Source organism: Ictidomys tridecemlineatus, chromosome 4 (assembly GCF_052094955.1).
Source record: "Ictidomys tridecemlineatus isolate mIctTri1 chromosome 4, mIctTri1.hap1, whole genome shotgun sequence".
Taxonomy (NCBI): domain Eukaryota; kingdom Metazoa; phylum Chordata; class Mammalia; order Rodentia; family Sciuridae; genus Ictidomys; species Ictidomys tridecemlineatus.
This window is the reverse complement of record NC_135480.1, coordinates 81,901,292-81,914,324: the sequence shown is the minus strand read 5'-3', so window position 1 is coordinate 81,914,324 and position 13,033 is coordinate 81,901,292. Positions and strand designations below refer to the sequence as shown.

General features: G+C 34.2%; 2 protein-coding genes across 12 annotated transcripts in view; one reads left to right on the top strand and one right to left on the bottom strand.

Annotated features, from left to right (window-relative positions):
• Mtmr2 (myotubularin related protein 2) overlaps window positions 1-9,170 on the top strand; it is a 105,952-nt gene extending 96,782 nt beyond the window's left edge. For 8 of the 9 annotated variants that reach the window (XM_078046893.1, XM_005338017.5, XM_040285120.2 and 5 more), the window contains 5 exons: window positions 1,387-1,593; window positions 3,119-3,211; window positions 5,384-5,497; window positions 7,161-7,337; window positions 7,985-9,170. In XM_078046893.1, the coding sequence (XP_077903019.1) occupies window positions 1,387-1,593; window positions 3,119-3,211; window positions 5,384-5,497; window positions 7,161-7,337; window positions 7,985-8,146 (753 nt within the window). In that variant the 3' untranslated portion in view covers window positions 8,147-9,170. The remainder of the gene's footprint in view (window positions 1-1,386; window positions 1,594-3,118; window positions 3,212-5,383; window positions 5,498-7,160; window positions 7,338-7,984) is intronic. The other variant, XM_040285119.2, reaches the window with a different exon arrangement.
• Window positions 9,171-10,659: 1,489 nt separating this feature from the next.
• Window positions 10,660-13,033, bottom strand: part of Cep57 (centrosomal protein 57) — a 40,139-nt gene continuing 37,765 nt past the window's right edge. For 2 of the 3 annotated variants that reach the window (XM_021735087.3, XM_005338019.4), the window contains one exon: window positions 10,660-12,460. In XM_021735087.3, coding sequence (XP_021590762.1) covers window positions 12,227-12,460 — 234 coding nt within the window. In that variant the 3' untranslated portion in view covers window positions 10,660-12,226. The remainder of the gene's footprint in view (window positions 12,461-13,033) is intronic. The other variant, XM_040285123.2, reaches the window with a different exon arrangement.

The window sequence follows — 13,033 nt, the reverse complement described above, 5'->3', positions numbered from 1 at the left end:
CAACATGCCAATTTAATATTTGCAGCACCAAACTATTTTAGTTAACATAATTATATATATTTTCAGGTATGGTGTGAATCTCAGTAACATCAGGGCCTTTCATTACCAGATACAACATTCTCTCGAAAAGCCTGGCTGTAACAGAAACAAGTTTCCCTAAGAGTTAAAGACATAACAGTCTGATTGGACTTTCTCCTCTGCCAGTCCTCACACAGGCAAGACTTACGTACCATTCACTTTCTTCAGATCTCTACTCAAATATCACCTTCTCAGAGAGGCCTTTCCCAAATATTTCATGCAAAATAACAGATCTACTAGTACTCTTTATATCCCCTTGCAGAGATTTTTCAGTTATGGATATCTGTCTTTTCTGTGCCTGTCTGGATTCCCCCAAGTAGAATTTCAGTTTCTAATATTAAACAGGTTCTTTGTTTTTTTTCAGTGCTTTATTTACCACCTAGAGCAGTGCCTGCAACATAGTTAGGGATTCCATAATTGTTTATGAATAAATGAATGAGCTACTATTCTGGATAGTCCTTCCTGATCAGTCTTAACTAAGGATTTGGGTTAATGATTCTTATATGTGCATATACATTTGAATTACAGGTGACTTATTTAAAACAGTGCATTAGAGCTATTGGAAAATTGGGCCATATACTTATGTTTTTTTTAAATGGTCATAAATGACTGATTAGTCAGGATTGAGATTGCTTTAGAGTGCCCCATTTCCAGAATATGCCTAATAATTATGATGAAAGTGATCTCATGGCATTTCCCAAGTTTAGTAAATCTGTTTTCTTTATTGTGATCTCTGTGATGCCAGATTTTTCTCTAATTATGATATTATACAGTCACTGCAGAGAATGCTGTATTATCCACTTTTAAGGATAGTTTTTGTGGCTTTCTTGGCTACATCTGATTGATTTTTCACCCAAGACTTTTCCAAGTAAATAACTTTATTTTGCAGAGAATTTCTGCATATGTATCAAAGTAAGGGCCGAAATTAGATACCAGGTAAATTAACATTAATCTGATGAGAATTTTCATGCTTACTAAAGAAAAGTAGCTTACTCTAAAGTTTATAAGTGCTAATTTTGTGTTATGTGATATATAAATCTTAATAGTCTAAGTAACAAATTCTATAGAATATTAGAAAAGATCCAGTTTTATTCCTGTTAGGTATGTGGTTAAGTAAGCATTGTTTCAAAAAGATTTTCTAGTTTTAAAATCAAATTTATGCATATTTTGCCATGTACAAAAACTCTGTTTAGGGTTACTTGTTCTTTTCTCCCCATGTTGATATCTGCAAGAAAACTACATTATTAGTAAAAATTTTTAGAAGTATTTTACTTTTTAAAAATTTCATGTAGAAAATATATTTTCCAGCTTATTCTTGCAGGGGCTCTTCGGGTTGCTGACAAGGTAGAGTCAGGGAAGACGTCTGTAGTGGTACACTGCAGTGATGGTTGGGATCGCACAGCTCAGCTAACTTCTCTAGCCATGCTTATGTTGGATGGATACTATCGCACAATACGAGGATTTGAAGTCCTTGTGGAGAAAGAGTGGCTAAGCTTTGGACATAGATTTCAACTAGTGAGTAATGAACCTTGACTCATGATGCATCTCATGAAAGGCCTGTTAAAATAATAGTCCCAGACAGATTATTTATCCAGTGGGGCAGACTCCTCATATGCTTTGTATTAGAACAGTGTTAGGAGATCTTAAGTGTGACTACAACATGGAGCCAAGGCTGTTAGTCAGGTGTCTGGCCCAGTGAGTCTTCTCTGATCTCTATCTGGAAATATCAGATACCATTGAGTCATGTCCATGGGTGATTCCCCTCCGAATTTTTGTGAATGGTAATAAAATTACAAAGCACTTCTAGCTTTTTATAGACTTATCAAAAGATAATTGTTATTCTTAAAGTGCTTAGAAGTAAAGGAGAAAAAAAAATTAAAGTTGGGAATAAAACACAGCTTTTTTATTATCTTTATGAGGTGCTAAAGCTATAATGATCATATATATGAAAATCACAGATAGTTTTTTGGAAATAACAAGATTTTGAGCCCTCTGTGTTATTCAAATTTTATTTTTAGGTTGCTAAATTTCAGAATTGGAAGTACCTTAGGGTTGCATCCAGGCATTCCCAATTGGACTAAATAGCCCTATGAATCCAAAGTATGGTACATAAAAAAGCAAAGATCTGCTTATCAAATGACATGGTTAATGTAGGCTAACAGTTATTCTCAAAACCTTCTGATTTAGTTAATACCATCACTGATTTTTATCAGGAAAGTCTTTAAGCTCAGTGTGGTAGATAATAGTTTTCTAAAATCTTAAGACAGTAATTATTACTATTGCAGTTTGGCACTACTGCCCTGATTCCTGTTAAGGCACTTAAGTTTTATCCTTTATTACTTTTGCACCATTAGTACAAATGCCAACATACTAGAGAAAGTAAATAAAAATACCTTTCTTATTGTGAAAAGTTTTGGCCTCAAGGCCCCCATAAATTTATAGGCAACACTTTTAGAATTAATCCCTGCTTTGGAATATGGAGCAGGGTTCTGTTTGAATCATCTGTATAAAAGGGCCTTAAAGGAGGAAAGAACTGAGAAACCATATAGATGAATGTAGGGTGGATGGCAGGTACTGTTGAAAGGTTTGAAAAAATTTGTGCTAATGTAGTTCCTCCTGATGAGATATGTACTCTTTATTTACTGGCCAAGGTATTTTTAATAGGGATACTTTCTGAAACCAATGTACAAAGTAATTGTTCTTTATTAGAGGAAAGTAAATCTCCCAAATGAAAATCTAGCCTTGGAGGTCTGACTACTCATATTCCATTATGTATCTTTTAGGATCTAGGTTTCATTTACTAAACAAGGTGGTAATACCTATCATAGCATTTCATGTCAGAAAAAAAATCTGGAAGTTCATATCAAAATGTTAATAAAAATATCTGCTTGGTTGGAATTAAGGTGATTTCTATTTCCTTTGCAGTGTGTTCTTTAAAAAATGTTTCTGAAGTTTAAAATATTGACCAAATATTACTTTTGTTGGAAAATAATTTCCATTAAAAATTCCTACATTTAACATTTCACTTTCTTTGCTTCAGAGAGTTGGCCATGGAGATAAGAACCATGCAGATGCAGAAAGATCACCTGTTTTCCTTCAGTTTATTGACTGTGTGTGGCAAATGACAAGACAGGTAGCTTCTCTGGGATATCCATTCTTACATATCTCCTTTAAGCTCAGAGTCAGAGTTGGTAAATTTAGTCATCATTATCTTACAGTTCACATGAAAGAGAAATTCTTATAACCTTTTCAAGTGATAAAACTGTTATTTATTGACACATAAATGTCTTTGTTTGGGAGTAATATTAAACACTTTACAATTTTGATTCTATTGGCTATTCAGAGAGTGGCAGTAGTAATTTGAGAAGTTTCCTCCTTTGCTATGAACAAAAGTGTTAAAAATAGTAGTGTGCTCACACAGAGGCTTTTCTATACATTACTAAAGAAGGTGAATAAATATGCTAGGTAGCCCAAGCAAAATAAAATCCTATTTTAGTAATTTTAACAATTTTAAGGAAAAAAATATGTTCAGATAGAAATTATTACAAGGTAGGTGACAGATATACCTCCTTTAAGTATGAAGAGTATAGTTACATAAATATTTTAAAAGCTTTATAAAAAACATTTAATTGAAATATTAATGTACATACACTTAATATTTTGGGAAACATGAGAATAGTCTGAAAAAGGGTCAGTGCCGTAAAAATATGATTTAATTGTAACTCATTCATTCCCAAACCCAAAAGTTGAATGCAGCTCATCAATATGCTATTTATCTGGCAGTTTGTTAGGCCTCAAACTTTGTTTTAGGTAAGACTGCTACGTGAGTATAAAGTAGGCACCCATTGGCCCTGCTTTGGAATAAATATTTTAGCTTCAATAAAATATTAAAATAGATGACTTGTCAATTGTATATTTAATAGTTTTTTTTTCTTAGCATTTCAGCTTGGGTGGATTATTTTGAAACCTTCTATGTTAAATGAAGCATTGTCATAGATGTGTGTGAGGGTAGGATTTTAACACAAAATGTGTGCAACAATTCAGTTTTGTTTCCTAAGTTATGAGCTTTGTGTCTTGAAGGTGGCTGTTTTCTTCCTAAACAATCATTAAAAGTTTATAAATAATTGAATACTACTGCAGACTTAAATAACATTTGACAATTATGTTGTAATTAGGCCACATTCTATACCTTTCCTGCCTATTACCCTACGTGGTTGGGATCAGAAAGCTCTTGTTGGAAGTTCCTTTATGTTTTACGCATGTTTAAAGAAAAAAATGGGGAAATTATTGCCCAGCTACTTTAGTTTCCTTGTGATGAAATGCCCACTGAATAAGCTATCTTCTCATAACTTAGCTAATACTTCTGTCAAAAGATTGAAAAACTAATCACAGGCTTAGCTTCATGGGCTTATTTAGTGAGCCAGGATGTATTCATTTTTGCCTAGTAAATAAGGCCATTAAAAATTTTTAATAAACACAGATGGGATTTATTAAGGGAAAGAATGGGATTTACTTATAGTCAGCTAGTTTTTTTGTTAATGGCATATGCTTGATCTTCTGGTTCTTTAGTTTCCCAGCCACAAAAATTACTCAGGGACTAGGAATTGTCCTTAGTTGTAGAAATCTGCCATGAAAACTTACCACTTTACATTCTGTAATCATTCATTTGATTAATTTCTCAAAATAGAATTTTGTAAAATTAGAATATCCATTGACAGGGGCTGGAGTTGTAGCTCAGTGGTAGAATGCTTGCCTAGCATGCATGAGGCACTGGGTTTGATCCTCAGCACTCTTAAAAAGAGAGAAAGATGCTACCTAAGTGCAGGGTATGAGGGGCCTTGATTCACCAGGATGTTCTCTGAAAAAGGTAAGTATTGTTGCCTTATAAATTATGTACATATATGTGAAGGATAGTTTTGTCTAGTGTTGATTTTTCTGGACAAAATATTGATAGTTTAATTCCTGAAAACAAAATTACGTTTTTGAAAATTTATAGAAAAACATGGGAAGGGAAATTGCCCAAGTCAAAATTCAGCTTCCAGTAAGCCTAGGGTTGAGAGAGAGTATACAGAAAAGCACACCATTCTAACTTTTGCATAAGAAAAGAAGTCTCCAGAGAAATTACCTGAGAAAAGTGACAAAGGATTTTCAAATAGAAAAGCAAGCTAATAATGGCATAACGGCTTAGATATATAGTTTTAAATGTCGTTAGACTTAATTTTTAAAAAGTACTACAAAGAATCTACTCATGATGAATATGCCTAAAAAGTCTTAACCTTATGCATATGTGATGTTCAATTTACAGTTTCCTACTGCATTTGAATTCAATGAATATTTTCTCATTACCATTTTGGACCACCTGTACAGCTGCTTGTTTGGAACATTCCTTTGTAACAGTGAACAGCAGAGAGGAAAAGAGGTAAAATATGAGCTGTGGCCCACCCTTCCTTGCATTATCCCTATAAAAATGATTGATAGCAACCAAGCAGGGATTTTTCTTTTTTTGAATATTACCTTTTGGTCATATTTTATCTTGTAAGCAATAATGTAATTACTTTCTCCCACATATGTGGCCCTGGTCTATTTTGAAATACCCAGCACAAGGCTGATGGTGCTGTCAGCTGAGGGTGGAAAGTAGTGTCTGCTAAAGAGAACTGAAGTATGAGTGTTCCCATTATTCCACATAGGATGGAAATCTTTCAAAGCAGGTATAGAAAGATATAAATTAGCAGAAAGCACACCTTTGAATGGGTAGCTCAAATCCCAAAATATATTCTGTGTATAAATTACATTTTAAAAACTATTAAGATAACGCTGTATAAATTTTTTTCCCAGTATTCCTCTTATCCAGAGAGATCACTGTTAAGTGGCTGGTACTAAGAACTAGTAAATTGGATTTCTTGTTTTTCAGAATACATCTTTTTGTGTGAACATTTTAACCATCTTGATCAGTGCCCCTCTCTACATACTTTTTTTTTTCTTATGTTGTTGATGGACCCTTTATTTTTTTAATATGTAGTGCTGAGAATTGAACCTAGTGCCTTAACGCATGTAAGGCAAGCACTCTACCACTGAGCCACGACCGACCCCAGCCCTACATAAACTTTCATTCGAAAAAATTTATAGAGTAGCTTCTTATTCTTTAGAAAGTATACCAGGGAAGATAGCTTTTAAAGCCCAGTTACTTGGTTGAGATCTTTGGATCTGTCACTTATATGAATAACCTTGGGCAACTTAATCTCTGCTTTTGTAAAATAGGGTTGTGTACTTATACCACAAAGAATGCTATGGATTTAAGTGTGTCTTAGACTAAAGGACCATTTGCATACCATAGAATCCCACTTTAAAAAAAAAAACATATATAGCAATGGTTGTATAATACCATCATTTATTTCAGGATGTTTTCATCATCCCAAGTTAAGTCCCATACCTGATAGTAGTCAATCCCCTTTCTCCCTCTGATTTCTCTTCTGGACTTCTTTTTGATGCTGGGGTTAAGTGGTGTTACATATCAGCCACTTTTTATTTTTTGAGGCAGGGTCTTGCCAAGTTGCTGAGGTTATTCTTGAATGTGTGACCCTCCTGCCTCAGCTTCTTCAGTCACTGGGTTTATAGGCAATGTGCTTCCATACCTGGCTGTACATTTTTTTAAAAAATTTAATCACTATGTGATCTTCTCAATGTTAAATGTTTTCAAGGTTCATCTTCATTTTACAGTGTAATTTCTTCTTAGTACTATATATACTCATGAGTCGGTAGGATTTTGAGGTTGTTTTTATCTTTTGGCTATTATGAATACTATTGCTTTGAACATCTGGGACAAAGTTTTTGTATGGACAAGTGCAATTCTTTGAGGAACTGCAGACTGTTTTATTATAATAGACTCACTTACATTAAAATCAAAGTGTTTAAGTCCACCCCCCTCCTTTTGCAGTCATTAAAAAGGTTTTTTAAACCAAATACGTGGGGGCATTGGAAATGTCAGTGAAAGATGTCATCGAGTTAATCTCCATTGAGACTACAAAATATATCATCCAAAGCATAAATAGCTTATGTGAATGTTTACCTATTTTTCCTGATAGAATCTTCCTAAGAGGACTGTGTCACTGTGGTCTTACATAAATAGCCAGCTGGAAGACTTCACTAATCCTCTCTATGGGAGTTATTGCAATCATGTCCTTTATCCAGTAGCCAGCATGCGCCACCTAGAGCTCTGGGTGGGATATTACATAAGATGGAATCCACGGATGAAACCACAGGTATGATAAAAATGATGGGAGTTTTCATCTGCACAATATAATTCTATTAGATGTGTCCCCTTTAATTCTATATTTTTAGTTGAAATATTATCTGTGCATACTTATAACTTTCAACCATTGATAGTTATGTGTACTGGAAAGAGTCCCACACTGGATAGTCAGTATACCTGTTTCTCATTTTGACTTTGGACAAATCAGTTCTCTTTTAGTTTCTATGAGTCCTGTTTAATATGTTGTTGAAAACAGCTTTAGGAAAGTTAAAAGCCTAAGAAAATTCTGTTTCATATTATTGTTTACTATCAGCACTGAAAACCTACAATTAAATGATAGGAATCTTTTGACTACTAGGTTCTAATTGTCATAATTATGTATTATAATCCTTATATTTGTAGATGTACCCGTTCTAGGAGCATCTCCACAGCAGGTATTGTCTGGAAATACTTGAGGGCATTGGAAATGGCAGTGAAAGATTTAGTAGTCACAGTAGTCCCTGAATTTAATCTCCACTGATGGATAGAAAAGGTGGGACTGGTTTGGACTGGTTCCAGTTGCTAAAAACAAACTAAAAAAAACCAGTGTAACACTCATGTGACCCTAGGTTTGACTAGGATTGCCTAGTTGAATAATTTTATGTTTTGCTCTTGTAGGAACCTATTCACAATAGATACAAAGAACTTCTTGCTAAACGAGCAGAGCTTCAAAAAAAAGTAGAGGAACTACAGAGAGAAATTTCCAACCGATCAACCTCATCCTCAGAGAGAGCCAGCTCTCCTGCACAATGTGTCACTCCTGTCCAGACTGTTGTGTGAAAGGATTGTGACCAAGGACATCATTGATATGAACTCTTCATTACAGTGGCAGCTTTATGAGTAGAAAGTCTCCCTATTTTGAACTCATCTCTGAGAGAAAAGTTCAGATGCTTTATTTATTTTAAGTCTCTCTAAGATGAGTTTAGAACTATAGCAATGTGGGTGGCTTAAGAGAAACATGAAATTACATGATTATGACACTAAACCTGTTCAGACATCTGGTAAAAGTACAAACTACTTTAGAAATACACCTCTTGATTGGAGAAAGCTCACTGCACAGAGCCAAGTTTTCAAACCAAATCAACACTGAAGTTTTGTGGCATCATCTATATTAGGCCTTTATGTATGACAGATCAAAATCATTTAATACCTTTTTCTCCATCATGGGCTTTTCTTCATGTAGTAATTGATTTACATTGATCACTGTTCAACCTCCATTCTTAATATAGTGAAAGGCAACACATAGTGTGGCAGTAGTTAAAAATTGCTGCTGACATTATTTATATACTTAATTAGGGCATTCTACTGTTCCAGAATGATGCCTTAGAAATATGCTTAGGGGACCATAAGGAGACAAAGTGGAAGCCATTTTGGAGTTCAAAGAATTCTATGACATTCAGATTAATTTTCTTTTTTTTCCAATTAAAAAAAAATTGTACCCCTTTCTGTTTTACCCCTTGCTAATTGGGAAGTTTTAAAGTTTAAAAAAGGCTTTTTTGAAGACTGTATAAATAGCATATGGTGAGAAGTATAATGCTTAAATTTTACATGAAATACTTCACTACTTTATTCCACCAAATTAAGCCTACCAAAGAACAAACCGCATTTAAAAATGAATTACAATCTCAATACCAGTAAAAGAAATCTTGCTTCACTGCTTGCCTGAGACTTTGGTGCTGGTATGGACATTTCACTGTCTGATGTCTATTTTACTCTATATGAGAGCCATATGTAATGTACTGTAACTAAGAAGCTTCTTGTCCCTTGGTCTTTTAATTAAAAGAAATTTCAGCTAATTTTAAAACTTTGTTCTTGTCTAAAGTTATACACACTTGTGTGTGCGCACACACAGAACTATTTCTTGGAATTTTTTTTCTGTAGAGCACTCGCCTGGCAGGATAAACAAAAATGAAAAAATAGTTTCTATCAGTACATTCAATATTACCAAAATCGGGATCCACTGATTTTATCGTGAAATTTATTACAAGAAAAATTTAACAGGTGTTTAAATGGCCAGTCAGTATTAAAGCTAATATGTCTAATAATAGAATATTATAGTAATAAAGCTAAATTTGGTATTCTAAATTTGATAAATCTATTCTCTTACTTCCCTCACTTAAGCTTTATCATCTTGGTCTTATAAAACATAAAGGAAAGCTGAAGAGATTAAGAATTTAAAGCTTCTAGTCTTAATGTACTCATATTTACCAAGAGAAATCTAAGTATAAAAAATTCTGTTTGCTAGGCATGGGGGTGCACACTTGTAATCCCAGCAGCCTGGGAGACTAGGCAGGTAGGATCCAGATTTCAAAGCAGCCTCAGCAAAAGCAAGGCACTAAGCAACTCAGTGAGACCCTGTTTCATTTAAATAAAATACAAAATAGGGCTGGGGATGTGGCTCAGTGTGAGTGCCTCTGAGTTCAGTCTCCAGTATCCAAAAAATAAAGTCTTGTGTTCAAAACATTTCGGTGGTTTCCCTCACCCTCTGCAGCAATCTCCAATCTGAAGTTTGTGTGCCTGAGAAGAAGACAAAGAATAGAGCTAAAAATACATACTTGTCTATACAAAAAAAAACCCCTAATATTTCATGGGCATTTGTTTTATGATTTTATATGTCTATGAATATTAGTTGTACGGGTATACGTTTTCCTTTATGATCAGGAATGCAAAATTTAGACACCAGTATGATCAAGTTGAAGCTCTAGCCTCCTTAGACTCTGCCTACCCCTCTATTCTCATCTGCATTCCTTTTATATACCAATATTAGTCTACTTATTCACAATTCTCCCATGTAAACCTCATATTCCTACCTGCCGCTTTTGTTTTTCTATCTTACTGACCTAGACCAACTGTTATCTCTTGTGACTCAGTCCTGTTTCTAGAAGTTATCTTTTCCTCTAGCAAGTTACTTCCATTCATCACACCTTCTCTGTCATGATCCGCCATGGCACTGTGTACCTGCCTGTTAACCACTGCATTCACCACACTGTATTCAGAAAAACAACTTGGATGTCTGCCACCAGCCTGTAAAGACATCTTGATTACTCAGTTTGGTATCCTTGTTGGCACTGTAGACACAGAAGATAGTTAAGTTTGAAATGCACTGTAATAAAGCACTAGGATGGATGTGTTCCCCTACTGTAAACTCTCAGGTAAGAAAACTGGAGAGGATACAGTTTGAATCCCAACCAAAGGATGGGGTGGGATTTAGCAGTATTTAATCACTCTTCTCCTAATTACGATTTGTATTTACTACCATTCAAATGATGGCCATACAATTTAATGACCTGAAATTCAAACAAAGAGATAACAAAAGTTTAATAGCTGAAATGATGGCTGAGACACAAATATTTACCATGTTACCAGAGCAATTGAACTGTTGTCAGTTCAATGACTGCAAACCTGCTCATCAGAAAATCACATGTGTAAGCAAATGATTACATACACTCTCAGGAGGTTCACAAAATAGGTATTTAGGACACTAAATTAAGAACTCTAGCTGTAGAAAAATTAATAAGAGGCTTGACAAGGTCAATGCTCAGGTACTAGAATAAGTCAGGCTGTCTAGGTATAATCCTTAACCTCCATCTCAATTCAAGGAGAGGCATATGAAAAGAATTCCCTTAATATGTGGCTAACATGTTAATTAGCCCTTTTAGAGTATCTCATATACCATGAGGCAATTCAATCTTGTTGGGCTTAGTTTCTTGTGAAAGCATTGAAATGATAAACATTTAAGTACTGAATATGAATATTCTTACAATCAAGATACTAATGTCCTATTCTGATATGCATTTTTGAGAGTTTACAATAAATAAAGCCTTAGTTAATAGGCTGTTAAGGAAAGTTTCAGTGTTTCCTTAAAAAAGTTTACTTTATTGACATGAATGGCAAATTTATAAAAAGGTAACATGTCTTGATCTTTTCAAAATTATAACATCATTAAAATGAAAATTCTGTGTGTACAGTTATTTTGCTCATACTGTACAGAAAAAGGAAAGCAAATATTCACAGGGTTCTCTGGGTTTCAAGATTTAAAAATATCACAATGCCTTGACTTAATAACATGATTACAAATGGGTATATATAAAAACTGCAGATGTGTGTGCTTCACAACATCTCCTTTCTCTCTCATTCTCACTTTCTTCAAAAATCTCATTTATTAACAATTTGTTTACACTTTAAAAAATGCTTTCATAAATCTGACAGGTAGTTAGCTTAAAATGATTGCTTAGATCTTTAAATAAAACTAACAGTGGATTAAAAAGCAATACAAGTGCATTCAATACTGATCAATGTTTGAAATACCAAAAAAGAAAAAAAAAACAATAACCCAAATCCTCTTAAATATATAAATATTTAAATATGAAAACCTCCATCAATAGTTGAAACAAAGTGTATTTAATGGTTTTAAGGGAAAAGGGAAGTGGGCACTTTATGCCAGAAGATTTAAAAAAGACTTTTCTAGCAAACCGTGCTATGGAAAAGCCTCATATTTTGAAAATTTAAACCTAATTTGAATGAAGAACTATTTTTTTAAAAAAATCATACCCACAAGTTAAAAAAAAAAGGGAAAAAAAAAGCCACCCGGTAATTTGTGAAGGTGCAATATGTCATTGTAGCAAATTCATTTCAAAGAAACAGGGGCTTCTTAGGCCTTAAAACTCCCTTGGTTTCCATTAAAATGATTTCACAGTTGTTCTGCGTAACACAGGACTGGGTAATGAAGCTTGGGCCCCCTAACACCTGCTATTAATTAATTCTAACATAAGTGAGTATGAAACCTGGAAAGTGAATTGTCAACATCTGATTGATGAGGTACAGATTATCTGAATAAAATTTATGACCTGGCACGAGGAATCAGTAATCCCAACACAAGTTACTGCTTTGTAATGAATTCTGTATGGTTTGCATGTCCTTCAATAACTGAAGATTTTTCCTGCTTTTTTCTCCAGGTCTCTGTTTGGCAAAATCCTTCTTACTTGTGGTCCCTGTGACTCCAGAAGAACGGCTGCTGACATTTCCTTCTTCATCGAGAGTCTTTTTGTTAGCTCTTAATTCTTTCTTTTGCTTCTCTATCTTCTGTTTGTCTAGCTAAACCAAATAAGCAAGGTAGGGAAAAGAAGAATTTAAGGAAAACATTTTCTTCTGATGAGTACTTTTAAAATAACTCTCACATTAACAAAAACTCAAAAAATACATTCTAGGTATGTATTTTTAACAGCTTGAAGTCTATGGCACTCGTCATTTAATACTCGGTACTTAAAATATTTAACAGTATTAAAAATGAACAAAAGTACACACATCAATTCCAGTTCTTTATCATAAATTTAAGGCAGCACTACCCAAATCCAGAATAGGTGGGTTAGAAGGAAAGCTGAGGAAAGGACTTAGGAGGCAAAAAATGAGACACTGGGAAAGAAAAAATGAGAAAGACTGGCAGATGGGGGAGAAGGGCATTGTAGAAACTAGTGTGAGAGGCCAAGAGGCAATCTGCAGATAGATGAAGAAATGTAGTGGTAACTTAGCAATATGAAAAGGATTTTTAATTCATTATTTTTCAAATAATTTAAAATAAAAGAGCTTTATTTTTACTCTAGCAAAACTACTGTTTGCATGTTGGTTTTTCATTAGAATAAAGCCAAGTCTGCTGTACGAGTAACATTA